The sequence below is a fragment of the Sturnira hondurensis genome, unplaced genomic scaffold, assembly GCF_014824575.4.
Source record: "Sturnira hondurensis isolate 20B ecotype Veracruz unplaced genomic scaffold, ASM1482457v3 Scaffold0000780, whole genome shotgun sequence".
Taxonomy (NCBI): Eukaryota; Metazoa; Chordata; class Mammalia; order Chiroptera; family Phyllostomidae; genus Sturnira; species Sturnira hondurensis.
The window spans coordinates 19,140,000-19,163,002 of record NW_028073411.1 but is presented as its reverse complement, the minus strand read 5'-3'; the positions used below and the strand labels follow the sequence as shown (position 1 = coordinate 19,163,002).

General features: G+C 53.9%; 1 protein-coding gene and 1 long non-coding RNA gene across 3 annotated transcripts; both read left to right on the top strand.

Moving 5' to 3' along the window:
- The first annotated feature begins 597 nt into the window (after nt 1-597).
- Nucleotides 598-22,396, top strand: LOC118988151 (rab-like protein 2B). The gene is made up of 5 exons (XM_037047566.1): nt 598-759; nt 1,737-1,879; nt 4,912-4,941; nt 5,900-5,979; nt 21,109-22,396. Exons 2-5 carry the CDS (start codon nt 1,773-1,775, stop codon nt 21,237-21,239), a joined length of 348 nt encoding a protein of 115 aa, XP_036903461.1. The 5' UTR covers nt 598-759; nt 1,737-1,772; the 3' UTR covers nt 21,240-22,396.
- Nucleotides 16,090-17,317, top strand: LOC118988155 (uncharacterized). Of its 2 annotated transcripts, none has more exons than XR_005066724.1 (2): nt 16,090-16,198; nt 17,175-17,317. It is a non-coding gene; the product is annotated as an uncharacterized LOC118988155 (long non-coding RNA). The 2 variants fall into 2 exon arrangements; XR_005066723.1 differs by lacking the exon at nt 16,090-16,198 and adding an exon at nt 16,264-16,723.
- Nucleotides 22,397-23,003: the final 607 nt, after the last annotated feature.

The window sequence follows — 23,003 nt, the reverse complement described above, 5'->3', positions numbered from 1 at the left end:
CCCCACTGGGCGCTCGACCCCGGCAGGGCAGCTCTGCCCTACTCTCCGCTGGAGCCTCGGCCCTGGGAGGACTGCTGGTCTGGCACCCACCTGCTCCGCGCACCTGGGCCAGAGGTTAGGCCCAGGGAGCACTAGGCACCCTGCTGGTTCTGGTTCGGTCCTGGCCGTCTCGATTCTTAGTCATAACCAACGTCGACAGATACAGATATTAGCTCAAATTCACCTCATCAGAGAACTGCAAACTAGAAATCGTCAGCCTTGAGCGTCCCCCCACCTGGGGCCCGGCGCCCTCACCTCGGGTCCCGCCCCCCACTTCTGAGGCCCGCTGTCCCGCCACCCCACGAGGCCTGCGGCGCGGGAGCCCTGCCTCAGCCCCGGCCCGCAACCCCCCACCGCCCGCTTCCCGCCTCTCGGAGCCCCAGGCCTGCGGGCCCCTACATCCTCCCCGTTGTCCTCCTGCCGGCACCGCGCTAGCCAGCCGCGCCTCCCGGGGTCCTTCAGGCCTTTGTCCGGGCAGCCTGCGTCGGGGTCCTTCCACAGTTGCGTAGCAGCTGTGGCGACGCGGCCGAGTCGGAAGCGGAGTGCGGTGCTGCGTGAGCCCCTCGGCGCTGGCCGACTGGGGCGGATCCCAGCAGGTGCGGGGCGCACTGGGCGGCCCACGGCGCACAGCTCCGCCCGGGAGGACGCAGCCGCTGCTGTTGCGGGACGGAGGGCGGCGGACTGGGCAGCGGTCCGCAGACTTGGTCGCCGCCCCCAAGGGTTTGTTGAATGAGAGTTGCCGGTGGGTCGGATAGCAGCACGCAACCACTGCCGGTGTTCGAGCCTCGCGCTGTGTATGGCTGCTGGGGGCTGCGGGAGGTGAGGTCAGGGGCTCCCCGGATTAGCCAGGCGGAGCTGTTGCCTGACTACAGGCGACCGCAGAGCGCGGTCGCGGAGACGCGGCCGGTGAGCGCCCCGGTGGGGAGCGCAGCCGCAGGAATGCTGCCGCCGCCGGGTCTCAGGTCCCCAACCGCACCGGAGTGGTGCTGGCGCAGCCAGCTCCGCGTCGGAGGAGGCCCGGGCGCTCCAACGTTTGCAGAGGGACTGTGTAGTGAGGAGACTGGCTGTTGCCCAGGCGTCCGCGCGCAGGGATGGGGCGGGGCGTGCGGCACTCCTGGGTCTGTGTTTCACGAGTGGTGTACACCTCCGGCGCAGGCCCAGCGCAGCTCTGGTCGGCAGTTGTGCATCTGAGTCCGGCCCCAGAGAAGCGATCATGGTGGAGGATCACTTTGGCTTAAGCAAGGACGGCACTTGAAACTAGTAAGAGGTTGAGAAACCGCAGAAATGGGTGTGAGAACACCCTTGTTGGGGTGTGGGGCAGGAAGCAGGATCCGGAGGACCGGGTAGGCTCTTTGGCCAGGGGTGTGGAGACTGTCATTGCTGTTCAGGCTTCCAGAGCTTTGTGTGTTTGCCGGAAGGTATCTCACACCGTTCATTCAACATGGCCACTGTTGTGTGTCCCTGTTTTACAAGTGAGAAAGAAGCCTTGCGTTATGTCTCCCAGGGCAGTGGGCACGGTGACACTGAGTGCGGCTGGAAGAAGGAGGTAACAGAGTAGACTGCCCGAGAGGATCTTGATGGGCATGAGATTTCCGCCTGTGCTTCAGCAGGTGGCAGCCCAGTGGCACTGACTAGAGAAGGATGTGAGTGTGACCTTGAGCCCCTCTCATCCACTCTTCTCTGCCCTGTCCATACAGACAAAAGAGCCCTCCCTGGAGCTGACCCAAGAGCAGATGGCGGGGGACACAGCCAAACCCTTTGAGTTGGACCAGGAGAAATACGATGCGGAGGACAGTGTGAAAATCATCTGCCTGGGGGACAGCGCTGTGGGCAAGTCCAAGTACGTTGGGAGATTACAAAAGAAGAACCAGGCCCACAGTGCGTCTGGGCCATTGGGAAAGCACCCCTGCCCCTCTGGGGCAGAGGAGCCCAGCTTTTGTGGGAGCCCTGAGTGTAGTCCCTGTGGGAGCCCAGGCATGCCCTGGAGAAGTGATGGGAGAGCAAGGGACCTGGGCGGCACCAGAGTGGGCCCTGGTGCAGCTGTCTGGGGCGGGGAACCAAGACCTGTAAGTGGTTGTGAACTGAGAGACGGAAGGTGGAGGCCATGGGAAAGCCTAGAGGAATGTGTGCCCAGTGTGACCAGCACAACCAGTGACAGACTGAGTACAGGTGGTCAAAATGCCTTTTCCTAGAGGGCCTCACTGAGACCGAGGAAAGTCAGTAAAAAGGAAAACCGACCATACTCAGTCTTGGTTTGTTCTCCTAATTGATGCTGGTGCCCACGTGCACAGTGAGAGAAACCCCAGGTGGAGACTCGACCGGAGGCTCTGCTGTGCTGTTGCTCACCCAGCGGCGGCCCATGTCCATTTCTGCCATCAAAGGATGAAGGTAGACTTGCCACTGTCAGGTGTCTCATGTGGTCTGACCTTCCAGGGGCTTCAGAACCACATAGGATTTCGCCTTCATCTTTCACTAACATGTCCTTGGACTCAAGTAGCTGTGAATGATTCTCTAAGGCAGAGGTGTCCAACCTCTGGGCGTCTCTGGGCAACACTGGAAAAAGAAGCGCTGTCTTGGGCCACACATTAAATACATTGTGACATGTAATCACACACACAAAAATCTCATAATGTTTCAAGTAAATTTACGATTTTGTGTTGGGCAGATTCATAGCTATCCTGGGCCACATGAGGGCTGTGGGTTGGACACCCCTGCTTAAGGCTTTGCTGGTTTCAGGCCGTCTTCGTGAACTCACCCCCAGCACCCAGTGCAGCTGTGGTTTAGTCTGAGGTGGTCCCATTTGTTTATTTTTTTCTTTTGTTGCCCTTGCCCAAGGAGACATCCAAAACAAAAAATTAGGAAGAACAATGTCAGAGAGTTTGCTGCCTATGTTTTCTTGTAGGAGCTTTGTGGTTTTAGGTTTTACATGTAAGTTTTTAATCCATTTTTAGTTTTTGTATATGGAGTAAGAAAGTGGCCTGCTTTCATTTTTGTGTGTGTGTATCTGTCCAGCTCTCCCAACACCATTCGTTGAAGAAACTGTCTTTACCCCATTGTATGTTCTTGCCTCCTTTGTTGTAGGTTAATTGGCCATGTGGACTTGGGTTTATTTGTGCTCTCTGTTCTACTCCATTTGGTCTGTGTGTCTGTTTTTATGCCAGTACCAGGCTGTTTTGGTTACAATGGCCTTGTGGTACAGTTTGATATTAGGTGGTGTGATACCTCCAACTTCCTTCTTTCTCAAGATTGCTGTGGCTGTTTGGGGTGTTTTGTGGTTCCATATAAATTGTAGGATTATTTGGTTTCGTTCTGTGAAAAGTGCCATTGGTATTTTCATTGGAATTGCATTGAATCTGTGGATTACTCTGGGCAATACGGACACTTTAACAACGTTAATTCTTCCTGTCATTGGGTCCTTATTTACGTCTCCTACTTCTGTGCAGAAAAACAGTCCATTGAAGAAGCGTTGTGTATTTCCATCTCCCTCCAGCACACCCGCCCTTGCCCCGTGGTGCGTTTTTATGAAGCTGCTTCAGCAGCCTTGTCAGATGACAAACATCTGGACCCTCACAGTGGTGGTGCCTGCGGGTTGTCATTTTACCTTTTTTTTTTTAAGAGAGAAGGGAAGGGAGGGAGAAAGAGGAGAGAAACACTGATGTACAAGAGAAACGTTGATCAGTTGCCTCTTGCACGCCCCTAGCTGGGGACCTGGCCTGCAACCCAGGCCTGTGCCCTGTCTGAGAATGGAACCAGCGACCTATTGGTTCACAGGCCGGCACTCAGTCCACTGAGCTACACCAGCTGGGACGTTGCATCCTGTTGGAGGGTTTCCTGGTTCTTGGTGTGAGGAATAATTTTCTGCTGGGACTTGGACATGCTGAACATCATGTTATTTCACGGAGAGGCCGCGCCACACACGCCCACCACCCCCGGCTGCTGTGGTCTCCGCTGACGCTACGGGGGGAGGAGTCTGCTCCTCGCTTGGCCTTGTTGGACACCCACCGGCCTGGGGCTGTGGCTGGGGCCTCGTCACAGTCTCAGAAGCGAGGAAATCTAGGCCCGTCACTCAGCCTTTGCTCGAGGGGATGGAGGCGTGGGTGCCGGTTTTTCTGTGTTGTTTGGATGGTGGTTACAGTCCACACGTTTTGGGCCTAGGCCCTGGGATGCAGTAATTACACGAAACATTCAAGTCCCGCTTTCATGAGCATCCCCTCTACCTGAGAGAGAGTCGGTAAGGGAAAGACTGCTGTTTCAGCGGGTGTCACCCGCAGGGCGGCAATTGAGCACACGGTGACAGCGAGCTTGGTGCTGGTTAAGGTCACAGTGCTCAGGTGACACCTGAACCTGGCCCAGGAAGATCCACACAATGCTGGGGATCAGCTTTCAGGCCAAGGGCACAGCCCCCAGCCTCAGTGTTTCACGTGCAGAGCAGGAGTGGCCGTGGTGCCCACAGTGTGCAGAGGTGGCCAGCATGGACCTCAGCCCTACCCGGTGGTGCTCACGCTTGCAGCAGTGAGCTGTGAGCTGTGTGTTTTGAGAATCGGTCATGGTGGGCCCCGGGCTTGGGGTGGGGAAGGGCCTGATGGCACTGACTTGCTCACTCGGGTGGGATCAGGGTCAGCTGGTTACACAAACTGCTTTAGATCTGTGGAGTTCTCCATGGCTCCCATGGTCTCCAGTGCAGACTCACAGCAGTGCTCAGAGAACGGACCTTTCTTTCTTCGGTCAGTGCTGGTGACAGGCTGCAGGGGATCTCCAGGGCAGTCAGGAAGGGGGTGTCCTGTGTGGCTGTGGAGCGAATTGGGGGCACAGGGGACGTCAGCTGGGGGACCTAGGGGCTGCATCTGACCATCCTGCACGGTCTTCTTACAGACTCATGGAGAGGTTTCTCATGGATGGATTGTATCCTTCGAGGACCAACGCGCTCCAGTCCTGCACCTTCCCCACCTTCCGGCCCGCCCACCCACCCACCCACCCAAGGTCGACCCTGTACCCCAGGGTCCGGAGATGGGGGTGGGCAGAATGCACTGGCTTCGTCCCGCTGGCTTCCCCCCAACCCACGTGGCACCACAAATGCTCAGTGCTGTGTGTTCGGTGCTTACTCATCCTTGGCCTTGCTGTACATCAGGAGGGTGCTAGGGTGGCTATGGTGTTGGTCAGACACCTGGGATTGTGTACAGATCACTTAACCTCTCTGATCACAAAGCTCGGGCTCCCTAGTACTTGGAAATTCTCTGGTGGGAATGAGCTTCATAAAACACAAGCTACCAGCCCCCCTCTTCCCACAAGTAGTCAGGCACTGTGGGTTGGGATGGAGACCGACTTGGCACAGGGGCGGTTTCCCAAGCTGCCCAGGTGAGCCCCTGAGAGCGGAGGGCAGTTGGAGTGTGTCTTGCCACCCCCCATCAGGTCTCCCCTCCGCCCACCTACATGTCCCAGCTTCACAGGATCCCCCACCCAGTGTCTGGCAGTGTTGCATAGTGTTGTCCCCAGTGTTCTCTTGGGGCTCACACCCAGGCAAATGATGGGTCTCAGCTGGTCCACTGCTTGCCTGTGCAGGCTTTCTTCCCGGAGCACCTGTCTCGCCCAAGTTGCAATATCCAAGCTCGTGATGGTGTTTACAACAGCCAGTCAGTGGAATTCTGCTCCAGGGTCCCCCGGACCTAGGCGGCTGGGCACAGTGCCAGCTTTGCCCACCCCGACCTCCCAGAGAGCTGGTGCCAGAGACGCTTGAGACTGATCCCCTGACCCAACATCCTTTCAGTGTAACATCTAAATAATGCCGAAAGAGAAGGAGAGAAGGCCAGTTCTGCCCCTCCTTCCTTCCCTTGTGCGTCCTCACTCCTTAACCTGGCGGCAGTCGGCCCCAGCAGCTGTCCACCTATGCCCTGACCCTCTACAAGCACACGGCCACGGTGGACGGCAGGACGGTGCTTGTGGGTGAGCGACAAGGCTGGTTCCCCTGATGCTCAGGCGGGGGATGAGGGTGGGAGGGAGGATGCTGAGGCAGCACGGGGCTCGTTCCTGTGCTCCAGCTTGGGGTTCCGAGCTAGTCCATGTGCAGAAAGAGCAGCGTGGTCTCAGTATCTTCTTCCCCAAAGGGTTCCGACTGTCGGCAAAAACGACAGCCCTGCCATGGCCAGGCCTCGAATCCCGCCCGGCCGTGGCCACCATCTGAGGTCACCCCGCAGGGACCTCAGCCTGGTTTTGGCCTTGGAGAGCCCTGCGTCTTGTGGGGTGGGGCAGGGGGGCACCTGCCTTCTCCTTCTTGGGCTTCCTGCTGCATTCTCCGTCCCCCTGGCCCAGGTCTCCTCTTACCTGCCCACATGCACGCAGTGGTACACAGGCCTTGTGGGGCACACACAGGCTGCTTGGGTCCTGACAACACACACCTGCACACTGTGGGGTCCCTGTGCCTCTGCACAGAGACCCGCGTGGAGGTACATGGCGTCTCTGCCCTCNGAACTGGGTTTGAGAAAATAGTAATAGGCAGGATGAACACTGCAAGCAGGACTTGGAGGTAGGAATTCACCTGACACACTGACAGACACTCAGACCCTGAACAGAAGGTTCCCTGGGAGCTTTAGGGGCAGTGGGCAACACCAGAGCCTGAGGGCTTTAAGAATCAGTGAGGAAGGAGCTGGACATGTATGTAACAGGTAGTGGGAACTCATCACTGTGGTTTTCTTTCCCTTCATCTGCCTCAATCCCAGGTATGTGAACTGCGCCCAGGATCATGAAGAGCAGAACCTGGTGGCCTTTCAATACCATGGGCAGATTTTCTACCGAACCTGCCGGGTTGTCAGACTGGGCTGTGAGCTGCTGGTCTGGTACGCGGACGAGTATGGCCAGGAGCTGGGCAGCAAGTGGGGCAGCCAGTGGAAGAGAGAGCTCATGGCTGGAAGAGGTGGGTACCACTGTTCTTCAAAACAGAAAGAAAAGAAAGAATTCCCCATAGAAATATTCATGATCCAACTCTTAAGTAGAGTAAAATCCACTCTAAAGTCAGTAAAGATTCAAATCACATGCTTCAGAAATTCACAATTCATTCATATGCCTTTGACTCCTAGGCAAAATTTTTATAATTTTTATTTTAGAAATATTTCATACACAAAATACACAACTGTATATAGGGCTGAAAGACTGAGAGGCAAAAAAGAAAAGTTTTCAAGCACCAACCAGTTCTCTAACCAATGCAGTTTTTCTGCCACTTTTATAGTTATTTCTTTTTAATTTTCCTCCATACTTCTAAATAAAGTGTTTTTGTTTATAGGCATTCATTAAATTTTAAAGGTTTTGCCCTGGCTGGTATGGCTTAGAGGATTGAGTGCCGGCCTGTGAACCACAGGGTTGCCAGTTTGATTCCTAGTTGGGGCATATGCCTGGGTTTCAAGACAGACCCCCAGTACGGGACATGTGAGAGGCAACCACACATTGATGTTTCTCTGCCTCTCCCTCCCTCCCTCCCTTCCCCCTTTTCTGAAAATAAATAAATACATAAATCAAATCTTTTTAAACAAAATTTTATTTATTTTTACAGAGTGGGAAGGAGGGAGAAAGAAAAATTAATATTCAAGACAAACATTAATCAGTTGCCTATGGCACACCCTCAACTGGCGCACAACCCTGGCATGTGCTGTGACTGGGTATCGAACTTATAACCCTTCAGTTTTTGGACAACACCAAACCCACCAAGCCACATCATTCAGGCAGGGCGCATTCATTCACCATTTCAGTGAATTATGAGAGGTCCTACTCTATGGCGCACGGCATCCTGGGACCTGGAAATACAGGTTAATGTGAGGATCACAATCACTGCTCTTGAGGAGCTGACGGGTGAAGGAGGAAACCCAGACACGCGTGCTTGCATGTGCATGACACTCCACAGCGGTTAGTGCTTTGGGGAAAACTAATCCAGGACAAGTGCCTAGGGATCAGTGTGAGGGGAGGGGCAGTGTGGCAGGTAGTCCAGGAAGGGCTCTCAGGAGATAACACTTACGACAATACTGCAGGTGAAGGATCCCAGGCAGAGGGAGCAGCTAGTGCAGGGAAGAAAAGAGGTGCAGAGTTGAATTGGCTGAGGGTCACTCAGGTCTCAGCTCAGCACACAGGGTAAGAACGGAGATCAGAGAGATGCTTAGCAACCCGGAACTGCAGTGCCGATGACCCAAGTTAAGACACTGGGGACTTTCCTGAGTGAAAGTGTGCAGTCGTCAGCTGTAGAGTGGTGTGTTCTCTGTTCTGATTAAGCTTTGTTCATTTTTAGAAAATAAACTCCAGTGGGGAATCCCCTCAGAGATTACTTCATCTCCACGTGAGAGAGCGTGGGGGACTGGCCAGAGAGGAACAGGAGTCAGGGGTGTAGGAATTGTGGTGTGACTGGAGAAATATTTTGAAACAGGACTTCTTAGTGTATTTGAAATGGGCTAACACTGAGTGAAATGAAGCATAAAGGTTTGGTGTGAGGCTTGAGAAATGACTTTTTAAAAAGATTTTATGTATTTATATTTAGAGGGGAAGAGCAAGAAGAGGGAAACATCAATGAGTGGGTGCCTCTCACACGCCCCCTACTGGGGACCTGACCCACAGCCCAGGCAGGTGCCCTGACTGGGAATCAAACCTGCGACTCCTTGCTTTGCAGACAGGCACTCAATCCACTGAGGCACATGAACAAGGGCAGTAAAGACATTTTATTTCGTTGATTTGAAAAACTGAAAGAGAAGCAATTCCTAGTTGGGACCTGCAGTTTTCCTCTGTAACGTGACTTAGAAGATACCTGTAGAGGGGAAAGGTCACTGCAGCTCCATCCACACAGGGAGTGAAATGGCCTCTTGTGATCCTCAAAAGTCCCCAGTCTGGGCAATATTAGTAAAGACCCTTGATGTGGGCTTTCTGGATTTCTGAGGAAGATGCACTGCGTAAAAATAAACAGGAAAATAGACGGCAAGTGGACACTGGGAGACAGAGCTTGCGTTGTCATCACAGTAAGGATTCACAGGGCAGGTCTTACCAGGAGACGTATCATACGGCCCAGGCATTCTCATCGACATCTGCCCTGACCAAACCTTTCTCTTTCAGTGGAACCAAAGCCAGAGGTGCACCCATGTCCCTCCTGCTCTCTGGCCTTCTCCAGTCAGAAATTCCTCAGCCAACACATGAAACTCAATCATCCCTCTCAGATTCTCCTGGGAACATCTGCAGGAAAACACCTCCAAGCAGAGGAACCCTGTCCAGAGGATCAGAATCAGCAGCAGCAACATGCTAGTACGCACACCTGGAATGATAAAGCTGAAGGTCAGGAGGTCAAAGAAAGGTCCAAAGGATCAGTCAGAGGAGAATCTCAATACCCTTTTTCCAACCTTCCAAAGAACCAATGAGGAGCTCTACTGAGCGTGAGAGAATGATGGAGGAAGAGTTCAGCAGAGGCCAGAAAGAGTCCAGAGGGCACAAGCAAGCTATTCATGAAAGTAGGAATGTCAAAATTTTTAACTATCAGGTATGGAGGGTGTTGGCAAGTCTTCAATGATGGGTCACATCTTATCAGAGGCCAGAGGACACACTTGGGGGAGAAGCCCTATGTTTGCAGGGAGTGCAGGAGAGGCTTTACCTGCAAGTCAGGTCTCATCAAACACCAGAGGACACACTCAGGGGAGAAGCCCTATGTTTGCAGGGAGTGTGGGCAAGGCTTTATACAGCAGTCAAATCTCATGACACACCAGAGGACGCACTCAGGAGAGAAATTCTGCAGGTGAACTGAGTGAGTCATTAGCATTAAGTAGCATATCAACAGCCATAGGAAGTCTAGGACCCCTTACTCTCCCCAAGATTGTAATTAGTACAGAAGTAACTAGTCAAACAAACCCTCCACTTTCATAACAAGAGATGAGATGGACAAACAGTTCCATGAGTGATATGGGAATGTCAGCACCAATCTCCTTCATGGTTTTTTGACATCTTATTCTAACAAGTTTTGTCTTCATACCCATCCTTCATTCTCCCCATCCCTGAAAGCAGAGGGTTCCTGAACAGCCATAAAGAACTCATACTCTCAGCCACAGAAATTCGACTCCTGCAAATGCATAAGTCTTTATTTAGTCAATCTACTTCAGTTACTGCCCAGAGAGAGGGATTTGAGGTGGACTTATCAGGGAAGGGAATTCCCCAGACTCCTGGGATATAGGGGACTGTTCTGTGTGGCGTGGACCTAGACAGGACCCATGCCCACGGATAGGTTCTCCCATGGGGAATCAGGCCAGCATTGTACCTAGGCCGCTTTGAGACTTGCTTTTTGCTAAAATTCCCTCACCCTGAATCGAGGCAGCAAACATTTACTACATATCTTTAAAGTAACTTCCTAAAGTCTATGCTAAACCTTCCAAGGATGAGTGTAACCAGTTCAACCACTTTTCCCTTTTCATTTGCGAATGTTCTTCTGTGATGTGATTAGCAGCATCCTCTCCTTTGTTTTCTGTAAAAGGTAACCATCTAAAGTGAACCTCTGCATAGTAAATGGTGACCATCATGTCATGTGCCCAGAAAAGCAATGAAAGCTTGTCAAGGCAAAGGTCGGGTGCTCTGAGGTGCTCTCCCCTTGAGAGAGTGGCCGTGCTATCCTTTTTCCTCCACAGGACTTGTTAATCCATGTGAATTTCTCTCATATCTCATCCACAGTGTCGTGGACCCCATCAGCTGTGCCGGGGTCTGCATCGCTGGGAAGTGGGCCTTTTCTCCTAATCAGCTCCCTACCCCTCCTCCCTTGGCTCCTCTTGACTCTTCTGGTTTCCTACAATCTGTGGAGCCTCAGAGGTGAATGGCATGGAGGAATGTATGCTTGTGCACGGACGTGAGCCTGGCTCAGTCTGGGCACCTGGTCTTCCTCACTCTGCTTGTTGCCCCTTCAGGGTCAGCATTTGCTGGTGCACAGCACACAGATTTTCCACCTCAGTCCATAGTGGGTGTGAATCTCAGCTGTCTGACCCAAGGCAATATCCTCAACTTCTCTCTGCCTGCTTCCTAGTCTGTATAATGGAAATGGGAACTCCAGCTTTTCAGTGTGACATTCAAAGTTGAGTCAGCACAGACAGAATCTGGCAAGAGAATCACTGGGATGACAAATCCTGCTGAACAGCCTTCTGAATAGGCACAGACATAGTGCCGTTTGGCACAGACATAGTGCCGTTTGGCACAGACATAGTGCCAATGTCTTCCCAGTCTTTAATGCTGGGCAAAGGAATATAAGGACAGGGTAGGGTTCTGTTGCCAAATTCAGAATTTGAGCAGACCCCACTGTTTTTCCCACATAGACTCAGCTTCCCTGAGAAGCAGGCCTGAGGTGGGGGATTCACTTCCCTCCAGGTCACCCCCCCACACACACACTGAGCCGGGGCACCCTCAGAGCCTCCTCAGCACAGGCAGGTGGTACTGAGGGTGACCTGTGACACAAGACGCTCACCCACCCCTTGCTGAGAACTGACACTGGGAGAAGCACCTGCCTGCACTGGGGTGTTAGGCAGGATAGACAGTGAGCCAAGGCAGGGAGGATGAGGAAGACATGTCACCCACTAAGCAGTCCAGAGCCACGCCCAATTCCATTGCCAGATGTTCCAGCATCACAAGAAACTCCATGCTAACACGTTGAAATTCTAGGTATTTCCACCACCTGGCAAAGGCTTTTAAACTGTATTCATCCCAAGGCCTAGAAGATGAGGGGAAGTCCACAGCACTCAAGGAAAGGACCCATTAGCCAAACAAATTTGGCTAATAGCTTGCATCTGGCCACTATCTGATTTATTGAGAGGGTCCCTAGTGCTTACAGAAAGAGTCCATAGGTAACGCTGGGTAACTACCTCAACTTTATCTCTCCTGTCACATATCTATGTTACAAGGTAACCAACTGGGGTCTTAAGTCAGGTAAGGATTCAGGCTAACAAGCCCCATCCATACCTACATTTGGGTAGTCACGTCCCCCGTGGAAGCCAGCACCACTCACTCATCAATCAATATGTAACTTCTCTGCCTCCATTTCACCAACTATATGAGTCCTCAGGACAAAGGACCTGGTGCTCGTGCCACCCAAGCTCTTGCCTTTCACCTCCACCTCAGCAAGACAGCCTCTCCCATGAGAACGTATCACTACTAAACGTGCTTGCACACGAATACACTTGCTGATCCGTAATCCTTTACTGCATTGGCAAGAAGAACTGAGTTTCTCCTGGGACAGGTGCACCCAGTCTGCATGTGGCATTCATGAAGCCCAGAACACAGCAGCTTTTGTCATGCACTGTCCTTGTACCTGGGCCCCATGGGGCTTCATACATCACTGACTGCATCTCAAAACTATTACTTATTGCATCTTTGAACTTTTGTTTATAAAATAAAGCCTAGTGGGATAATGTACATGCACAATGTTGGTCATTCCTGGCCACCCATTCATAGATAATGTCCACAATGGCCCAAGAGCACAAAATTTCCATGGACCCAATGGATGGGAACCCAGCAAGACTCAGGGTGAGATCAGGGTAAACATCTACATCTGCATAAGCGAGGGTGCTAATAACTTACAGAAGTCACACTTTTCTTAGAACCAGAGCTGAGTTCAATACACAGAGATGGTGAACAATTAGTGAGGACCCAATCACACCCTCTCCTGCATGAGGGAGACCTAAACATGACCCACCCTGTTCCTGCTGGGGTGGGTTCACCAAAGGGGGAAGCCCAAGCCCCATGACCTGAAACGATGACCTTTCCGTCCTTCCACTGCCAGGCTTGTGAAGAAGAGAAGACTGTCTTACATAAACTACATGGATTTCAATAATAAATATCCACTATTATTCCCCCCCCTTTTTTTGCTTTTTCTTAAAGATTTTATTTATTTTTAGAGAGCGGGGAAGAGAGGGAGATAGAGAGGGAAAGAAACATCAGTGTGTGGTTGCCTCTCATGTGCCCCCACTGGGGACCTGGCCCACAACCCAGGCATGTGCCCTGACTGGGAATCGAACCTGCCAACCTTTAGTTTGCAGGCCAGCACTCAATCCACTGAGCCATACCAGCCAAGGAAATAATCACCATTAAAATGAAAATTAAAGCCACAGTGAGATATCCGTTTCCACATACAATAGTATGAATGTAATTGAGAAACTGAAGATAAGTTTTGACTAGTATATGCAGAGATTAAAACCCTCTTATGCTGTAGGAATGTAAACAGTTTAATGTGTCTTCAAAAAGTTAAAATTAGTTACCTTTTAACTCAATTCCATTCCTAGTTATCTACTTCCCAGAATTTAACACAGGTTTCCCACACAAAGTTTGTTCATGGATGTTCGTAATGCATTATTCACATAGCAGAAAGCTGGGTGCCACCCAAATGCCCGCCCTCAGAGGCACGGATAAACAGCAGGCAGCCTCTCCCTAGAACATCCTACTATTCAGTCGTAACAAGGAAGTCATAAATGTAAAGCGGTGCAGCTGCTGCAGAAAACATGGTGGCTCATCAGAAATTAACTCTGAAGTTACCATGCACTTCCACTTCCGGGTGCACACCCCACAAAACCGAGAGCAGGCACTTGAACAGAAATCCGGGCACCCATGTTCACAGCTGCATGGTAACTTCAAACCCGAAGGTGAGCTCAACTCGAGTGTCCGTTGATGGATGACGGACAAGCAAGAGGGGGTCCAGCCCCACACTGAACATCCCTCCGCCATAACAAGGAGCGCAGCTCGGACACGGGCTACAAGGAGGGTGGACCCTGACGACAGGACGCTGAGCGAGAGAAGGCAGTCACAGAGGGACACACAGTGTGCGATTCCACTTACATAAAATGACCAGAAGGGTCAGATCCACACAGATGCAAAGTGCATTGGCTGTTGCCAGGGCCTCGGGGGGAGGGAAAGGGCAGTGACAGCTGAGTGGTAGGGATTCCTCGCAGGGTGGAAAGAAGGTTCTGGAACTAGGTGGTTGCACATTGCGAATGCAAGGGATCCTCCGTGTGGGTAGCCCTGGCCAGTCACAGCCTCAGACCAGCTGTCCCTGCAAGAAGGCAGGGCCTGGTCTGCACAGGAGGAGATGGTAGTCAGGCCCAGGCCAGACCTGTTTGAGCCCTTTAAATCCATCAAGGTGTGAGGATGGGGCTCAGTCTCCGGGGCTGTTCCACGAAAGCTGGCTCAGAGTAAAACACGGTATTTCATACCCCGGGGCCAGGTGTGGAAGGTGAGGTAAGCCCAGGGCTGGGTGGTGACACTGAGGCCACCCTGCCATCCTCACTGGGGCCTACATGGGCCTCTGTGGAAGTGCCCAACCAGGGTGTACCATCCCAAGCACTCATGTTTGAGATCTGTGTGGCACCTCGAGACAGTGGGAACCGAGTGACAGAGCAAGGGCACTTTGTGCTGATGCTGTGGGTCTTCTGTACATGAGACATTACTGGGACTAAAGTTCTGGGAGCAACCATGTCCACTGATGCCAAACGTGGTGGCACCAGCATGTGTCTCTGGGCCTCGCAGAGGCACATCTCAGCATGTGGTCACCGGGTTCGGGGGCGTCGCTCGGAAGCCACCATCCACATCGGCCCCTCCGTGGCTGCTGTGGAAGGCTTCTCCCCCTCCTTACGCATCTGTCTTCACTTCTCCTCACCCTTCCTCACACAGTCCTAAAATACCTAACTCTAACCCCTAACCCTTAATACCTGGTTCTCACTCTAAACCCCTGGTTCTGACCATAACCCAGACTCTGACCCTTGAACTCGATCTTGACTCTTGCCCTGATCCTTACCCTAACCCCTGAACCCATACCCTAACTCCAGCCCCTACCTCTCACCCTACCCTCACCCCTAGCCAGACTCTGTAGCCCTAAATTAAGACGTAACCCTAAACCTAACCCACAGCCTTCACATTCACCTGTTCCATGACCCTAACCACAAATACCAGATTCTGACCTCGAAATCGGAACCTGTACATCCAACCGCTAACGTTGAACCTAAGCCTAGTCCCACACATCGTGTTTTCATGTAAGTGCTCACTCACAGCCCCAATCTTAAACCCAGCCCTGAACCAACCCTGGCAGTCACCCCAACTTAGCTCTCACCGCGGAACCTGACCCCAGCTCTCGCCTGCCTTGGTCCGACCTGTCCCAGCCACACGGACCGGCTGCACCCAGAGCAACGGGCGCCTGTCCCAACAGAACCTCCGCACCCAAGACTCCGTGCACCGCCCCACGCGGAGTCCCGAGTTCTCAGCATCTCAGCGCCTCAGAGACGGCGCCCCCTGGTGTCCGTCTTCCGCTGTTCACACCGGCCAGGTACCCGTGTTTGTTTGGCTCGTTTAATCATTGTCTTTATCTTTTGCTGTTTTTAACACCTTTTCATTTGTTTTGGAGTTGAACAAATTTATTATGGTTTGTGTAAATGTGCTGTCCTTTTTCTGCTTGGGATCCTAGAGTTTGCATGTCTTTTGGGTGGAAATCTCATTATCTCTTTAAATACTGTTTCTCCTTTAAATACTGTGGAACCTTATTAGTGGATGATCTGATTTGCCCCTGCTCTCGGCTGGAGCCTCGGCCCTGGGAGGACGGCTGGCCGGGCACCCACCTGCTCCGCGCACCTGGGCCAGAGGGAGCGCTAGGCCCCCGGCTGATTCTGACTCCGTCGTGGCCGTCTTGATTCTTGGTAACGACCAACGTCGACAGGTGGAGAGATTAGCTGGAATTCGCCTCATCGGAGAATTGCAAACTCTAGATATCATCAGCCTCGTTCCCTCTGCCCTCGGGCCCCGACCCCCACCTCCGAGGCCCCGGTCCCGCCACCCCGCGAGGCCTGGCATCCTCCCTGTGGTCCCCCCGCCCGCACCACGCAGGACAGCCGCGCCTCGCGGCGCCCTTCAGGCCTTCGTCAGGGCAGCCCGAGTCCGGGTCCTTCCAGGGCTGCGCAGCAGCTGCGCCGACGCGGCCGGCGCGGAGTGCGGCGGCGCTGCGGGAGCCCCCGTCCAGGCCCGCCGACTGGGGCGTGTCCCTGCGGGCCCCGGGCGGCCCGCGGCCTCCGCCGTGCGCGGCGCCGCCCGAGAGGACGCAGCCGCTGCGGGGGCAGGACGGAGGGCGTGCGCGGCGGACTGGGCGGCGGTCCGCAGGCTTGGTCGCCGCCGCCAAGGGTCTGTTGAGTGAGAGTTGCCAGTGGGTCGGAGAGCAGCACGCAACCACCGCGGGTGTTCGATCCTCGCGCCGAGTTTGGCTGCGGGGGGTTGGGGGGAGGGTGCTGCGGGAGGTGAGGTCAGGAGCTCCCCGGGTTAGCCAGGCGGAGCCGCTGCCTACCTACAGGCGAGAGTCCCGCAGAGCGCCGTCTCGGAGACGCGGCCGGTGCGCGCCCCGGTTGCTGGCGCAGCCACAGAGACGCGGCTGCCGCCGAGTCTCAGGTCCCAGACCGCACGAGTGGTGCCGGCGCAGCCAGCTCCGCGTCTCAGGCGGCCCGGGCGCGGCAACGTTTGCAGAGGGACCGTGGCGGGAGGCGACGGCTGTGGCCCTGGTGTCCGCGCGCAGGGGAGGGGAGGGGCGGGGCGTGCGGGACTCCAGGGTCTGTGTTTCACGTGTGAGGTGCGCCTCCGGTGCAGGCCCAGCGCAGCTCTGGTTGTGCATCCGAGTCCGAGAAGCGATCGTGGTGGAGGACCACTTTGGCTTAAGCAAGGACGGCACTTGAAACTAGTAAGAGGTTGAGAAACTGCAGAAATGGGTGTGAGAACGCCCTTGTCGGGGTGCGGGGCAGGAGGCAGGATCCTGAGGATCAGGTAGGCCCTTTGGCCAGGGAAGGAAGGTCTGTCTTTGTCATTCAGCGGGGACAGTTCAGGCTTCCAGAGATCTGTGTCCTTGCTAGACAGTGTCTCACACCGGTCATACGACATGGCCACTGTTGTGTGTCCCCGTTTTGCAAGTGAGAAGCCTTGCATTGCGAGGCTTGTACGGCCTCTTCCAGGGTCGGTGGGCACGGTGGCACTGAGCGTGGCTGGAAGAAGAAAACAGCCCAGAGGGTCTTGCTGGGGACAAGATTTCCACCCATAATTTCCACCAAGCAGGTGGCAGCTTGGTGGCACTGACTAGAGAAGGATGTGTGTCCTTGGGCCCCTCTCATCCGCTCTTCTACACCCTGTCCATACAGACAAAAGCTGATTCCCTGGAGCTGACCCAAGAGCAGATGGTGGGGGACACAACCAAACCCTGGGTACTGAACCAGGAGAAATACGAGGCAGAGGGCAGCGTGAAGATCATCTTTCTGGAGGACAGCACTGTGGCAAGTCCAAATATGCTGGGAGACTGGGAAAGGAGGACCAGGCCCACAGTGGGTCTGGGCCATTGGGAAAGCCCTCCAGGGGCAGAGGAGCCCAGCTTTTGTGGGAGTGGTGAGTGTAGTCCCAGCAGAAGCCCAGGTGTGCCCTGAGAAAGTGATGGGAGAGCAGGGGACCTGGATGGCACCAGAGTGGGCCCTGGTGCAGCTGTCTGGGGCAGGGAACCAAGACCTGTACTTGCTTGTGAACTGAGAGACCAATGGTGGAGGCTGTGGGAAAGCCTAGGAAATGTGTGACCGGTGTGACCAGCACAACCAGTGACAGACTGAGTTCAGGTGGTCAAAATGCCTTCTCCTAGAGGGGCCCGAGACCGAGGAAAGTCAGTAAAAAGAAAGACTGACCACGCTCAGAGTGAAGGTTGGTTTGTTCTCCTAACTGATGCTGGTGCCCACGTGCACAGTGAGGGAACCCCCAGGTGGAGACTCGACTGGAGGCTCTGCTGTGCTGTTGCTCACCCAGCGGCGGCCCATGTCCATTTCTGCCATCAAAGGATGAAGGTAGACTTGCCACTGTCAGGTGTCTCATGTGGTCTGACCTCCCAGGGGCTTCAGAACCACATAGGATTCTGCCTTCATCTTTCACTAACATGTCCTTGGACTCAAGTAGCTGTGAATAATTCTCTAAGGCAGAGGTGTCCAACCTTTGGGCATCTCTGGGCAACACTGGAAGAAGAAGCGCTGTCTTGGGCCACACATTAAATACATTGTGACATGTAATCACACACACAAAAATCTCATAATGTTTCAAGTAAATTTACGATTTTGTGTTGGGCCGCATTCATAGCTATCCTGGGCCACGTGAAGGCTGTGGGTTGGACACCCCTGCTTAAGGCTTTGCTGGTTTCAGGCCGTCTTCGTGAACTCACACCCCCAGCACCCAGTGCAGCTGTGGTTTAGTCTGAGGTGGTCCCATTTGTTTATTTTTTTCTTTTGTTGCCCTTGCCCAAGGAGACATCCAAAACAAAAAATTAGGAAAAACAATGTCAGAGAGCTTGCTGCCTCTGTTTTCTTGCAGGAGCTTTGTGGCTTTAGGTTTTACATGTAAGTTTTTAACCCATTTTTAGTTTGTTTTTGTATATGGAGTAAGAAAGTGGCCTACTTTCGTTTTTGTGTGTGTGTATCTGTCCCGCTCTCCCAACGCCACTCATTGAAGAAACTGTCTTTACCCCATTGTATGTTCTTGCCTCCTTTGTTGTAGGTTAATTGGCCATGTGGACTTGGGTTTATTTGTGCTCTCTGTTCTACTCCATTTGGTCTGTGTGTCTGTTTTTATGCCAGTACAAGGCTGTTTTGGTTACAATGGCCTTGTGGTACAGTTTGATATTAGGTGGTGTGATACCTCCAACTTCGTTCTTTCTCAAGATTGCTGTGGCTGTTTGGGGTGTTTTGTGGTTCCATATAAATTGTAGGATTATTTGGTTTCGTTCTGTGAAAAGTGCCATTGGTATTTTCATTGGAATTGCATTGAATCTGTGGATTACTCTGGGCAATACGGACACTTTAACAACGTTAATTCTTCCTGTCATTGGGTCCTTACTTACGTCTCCTACTTCTGTGCAGAAAAACAGTCCATTGAAGAAGCGTTGTGTATTTCCATCTCCCTCCAGCACACCCGCCCTTGCCCCGTGGTGCGTTTTTATGAAGCTGCTTCAGCAGCCTTGTCAGATGACAAACATCTGGACCCTCACAGTGGTGGTGCCTGCGGGTTGTCATTTTACCTTTTTTTTTTTAGAGAGAAGGGAAGGGAGGGAGAAAGAGGAGAGAAACACTGATGTACAAGAGAAACGTTGATCAGTTGCCTCTTGCACGCCCCTAGCTGGGGACCTGGCCTGCAACCCAGGCCTGTGCCCTGTCTGAGAATGGAACCAGCGACCTATTGGTTCACAGGCCGGCACTCAGTCCACTGAGCTACACCAGCTGGGACGTTGCATCCTGTTGGAGGGTTTCCTGGTTCTTGGTGTGAGGAATAATTTTCTGCTGGGACTTGGACATGCTGAACATCATGTTATTTCACGGAGAGGCCGCGCCACACACGCCCACCACCCCCGGCTGCTGTGGTCTCCGCTGACGCTACGGGGGGAGGAGTCTGCTCCTCGCTTGGCCTTGTTGGACACCCACCGGCCTGGGGCTGTGGCTGGGGCCTCGTCACAGTCTCAGAAGCGAGGAAATCTAGGCCCGTCACTCAGCCTTTGCTCGAGGGGATGGAGGCGTGGGTGCCGGTTTTTCTGTGTTGTTTGGATGGTGGTTACAGTCCACACGTTTTGGGCCTAGGCCCTGGGATGCAGTAATTACACGAAACATTCAAGTCCCGCTTTCATGAGCATCCCCTCTACCTGAGAGAGAGTCGGTAAGGGAAAGACTGCTGTTTCAGCGGGTGTCACCCGCAGGGCGGCGATTGAGCACACGGTGACAGCGAGCTTGGTGCTGGTTAAGGTCACAGTGCTCAGGTGACACCTGAACCTGGCCCAGGAAGATCCACACAATGCTGGGGATCAGCTTTCAGGCCAAGGGCACAGCCCCCAGCCTCAGTGTCCCAGGGACAGAGCAGGGGTGTCCAGCACGGACCTCAGCCCTGCATGGTGGTGCTCACAGTCACAGCAGCCAGCTGTGTGCTGTTAGAATCAGGCATGGTGAGTCCCAGGCAGTTGGAGTGTGTCCTACCATACCTCTCATCAGGTCTCCCCTCCGCCCACCTACATGTCCCAGCTTCACAGGGTCCCCCACCCAGTGTCTGGCAGCATTGCACAGTGTTGTCCCCAGTGTTCTCTTGGGGCTCACACCCAGGCAAATGATGGGTCTCAGCTGGTCCACCGCTTGCCTGTGCAGGCTTTCTTCCCGGAGCACCTGTCTCGCCCAAGTTGCAATATCCAAGCTCGTGATGGTGTTTACAACAGCCGGTCAGTGGAATTCTGCTCCAGGGTCCCCCGGACCTAGGCGGCTGGGCACAGTGCCAGCTTTGCCCACCCCGACCTCCCAGAGAGCTGGTGCCAGAGACGCTTGAGACTGATCCCCTGACCCAACATCCTTTCAGTGTAACATCTAAATAATGCCGAAAGAAAAGGAGAGAAGGCCAGTTCTGCCCCTCCTTCCTTCCCTTGTGCGTCCTCACTCCTTAACCTGGCGGCAGTCGGCCCCAGCAGCTGTCCACCTATGCCCTGACCCTCTACAAGCACACGGCCACGGTGGACGGCAGGACGGTGCTTGTGGGTGAGCGACAAGGCTGGTTCCTCTGATGCTCAGGCGGGGGATGAGGGTGGGAGGGAGGATGCTGAGGCAGCACGGGGCTCGTTCCTGTGCTCCAGCTTGGGGTTCCGAGCTAGTCCATGTGCAGAAAGAGCAGCGTGGTCTCAGTATCTTCTTCCCCAAAGGGTTCCGACTGTCGGCAAAAACGACAGCCCTGCCATGGCCAGGCCTCGAATCCCACCCGGCCGTGGCCACCATCTGAGGTCACCCCGCAGGGACCTCAGCCTGGTTTTGGCCTTGGAGAGCCCTGCGTCTTGTGGGGTGGGGCAGGGGGGCACCTGCCTTCTCCTTCTTGGGCTTCCTGCTGCATTCTCCATCCCCCTGGCCCAGGTCTCCTCTTACCTGCCCACATGCACGCAGTGGTACACAGGCCTTGTGGGGCACACACAGGCTGCTTGGGTCCTGACAACACACACCTGCACACTGTGGGGTCCCTGTGCCTCTGCACAGAGACCCGCGTGGAGGTACATGGCGTCTCTGCCCTCCAACTGTGTTCACGTTGCAGACTTTTGGGACACAGCAGGCCAGGAGCGGTTCCAGAGTGTGCAGGCCTCCTACTACCACAAGGCCCACGCCTGCATCATGGTACGAGCCCAGCTGGGAGGCGGGCAGAGGCTCAGGGCAAGTCTGGCCTGAGGTCTGGGGGGACAGGGGCCCAGCAGTGCTGAGGGGGCTCCCAGGGCCTCCCATGGCCACCACCTGGTGCCCTCACTAGGGACAGATGCTGGGGCCAAGAGGACTCTCCCTCCCAGGCTTCACTTTCTGTTCAGAATGCAGCCTTCCACCAGGCACCCGTGGCCAGGGAACAGTGTCACAGCAGAACACAACTCTGCCATGGGAAGAGCCAGGACAAGGGAGAAGATTTGTGTCACCCTGTGTCCTTTAGGGCCTGCCCCTGAACTCCCGGGGTCCGTTCTCAGGCCCTACTATCCCTTAAGCACCAAAGCCCTTGAAATCTTCCAAAATTTTAACTAGCCCGTGTAAGGGGTCAAAACCAAAGAGGGTGACAGGGTGAGGCAGTGAGGGCAGTATCATGCCAGAAGCCAGGCTTGGAGGCTTGCATTCCCAGCATCTGGGGGTGGAAGAGCTGGGAGGGGTCCCAGCCATCCCAGGTCAGTTCTGTGCTGGCCTCCGGTGCTTTGTGCTCACTCCCCACTCTTCCTGCTTCAGATGTGTCTCCAGGGACTTCTCTTGGACCCTCTTTCGAGGCCAGGGGTGCCCCAGCCTGCTGCATGGGACCTGCCTCCAATAGCCCCAGAGGGAGGTGGGGTTCCACCTTCCCCCTGAAACCCTGATGGGGATGAGCAGCCTGGCCCAGCCCACCCTGAGCCTCAGAAGGAGGCCTCTCCTGTCCTCCAGCCTGACACTGACCCTTCCACTGTGGGCCCTTCTTGTACTTCAGGCTGGGAGGGCCAGCCCCATCAAGCACACTTGACACAGGGAAGAGGTCCGCCCCAGGTCTTGAGAACAAAGGAGGGACCAGCCCCTCCCCACAGGGTCTACCGGAAAGGGTACCACTCACCACCTGGGTTGGTTTTACAGAACCATCTCCCATCAGGATCCCTAGAGGCAGGGCCCAAGGAGGCAGTTCTTGTTCACACACCTACCAGGGCAGTTCTCTCAGCAGGGTGGGCAAGGGACCAGGGCAGCTATGAGGTGGCCACAGCCACCACCCTGATGCTGCTGAGATCCACCTGCTTCTTAGAGTTCATCCCGCCCTCGCCCTGATGCACACAAGGAACATCACTCCTGAACTCGTTTAAAGTGGAATTTAACAAAATTAACCATTTTAAAGAAACCAATACAATGCCATATATACAGTTACCATGTTGAGCAACTATTACCTCTAGTCCTAAACCGTTTCCATCACTTGAAAGGAAAACCCTTTGTTCATTGAGCAGTTTCTCCCTTCAGCCCTTGGCAGAGGAATCTGTATTCTGACTCTGGATTTCTCTCTTCTGGACATTGCATATAAGTGGAATAATACAATGTCACCTTTTGTGCCTGTCTGTCATTTATCTAATGTGTTCTAGATATATCCATGTATCATGTACTTCATTCCTTTTTATGACTGAATAATGATCCATTGTATATATACACAACAATCTGTTTATTCTCTTGCCGTTGGTGGGCGTTTGGGCTGTTTCTGCTTTGTGGCTGCTGTGAACAGGCTCTTATGCGCACAGGTAAGCACCAGTTCTCAGCTCTCCAGGGCCGAGCCAGCTTGGGACAACCTACCACGGACTGGATGGCCTACAGCAGGTGTTTGCTCCTCGCTGCTCCAGAGGCTAGGATCTCCGAGGCGCTGAAGAGGCGGAGTTCCCGGTGAAGCCTCTTAGGTTGTAGGCAGCCATCTGACTTCGCTCACATGGCCTCTGCCTTGTGTTCAAACAGAGAGAG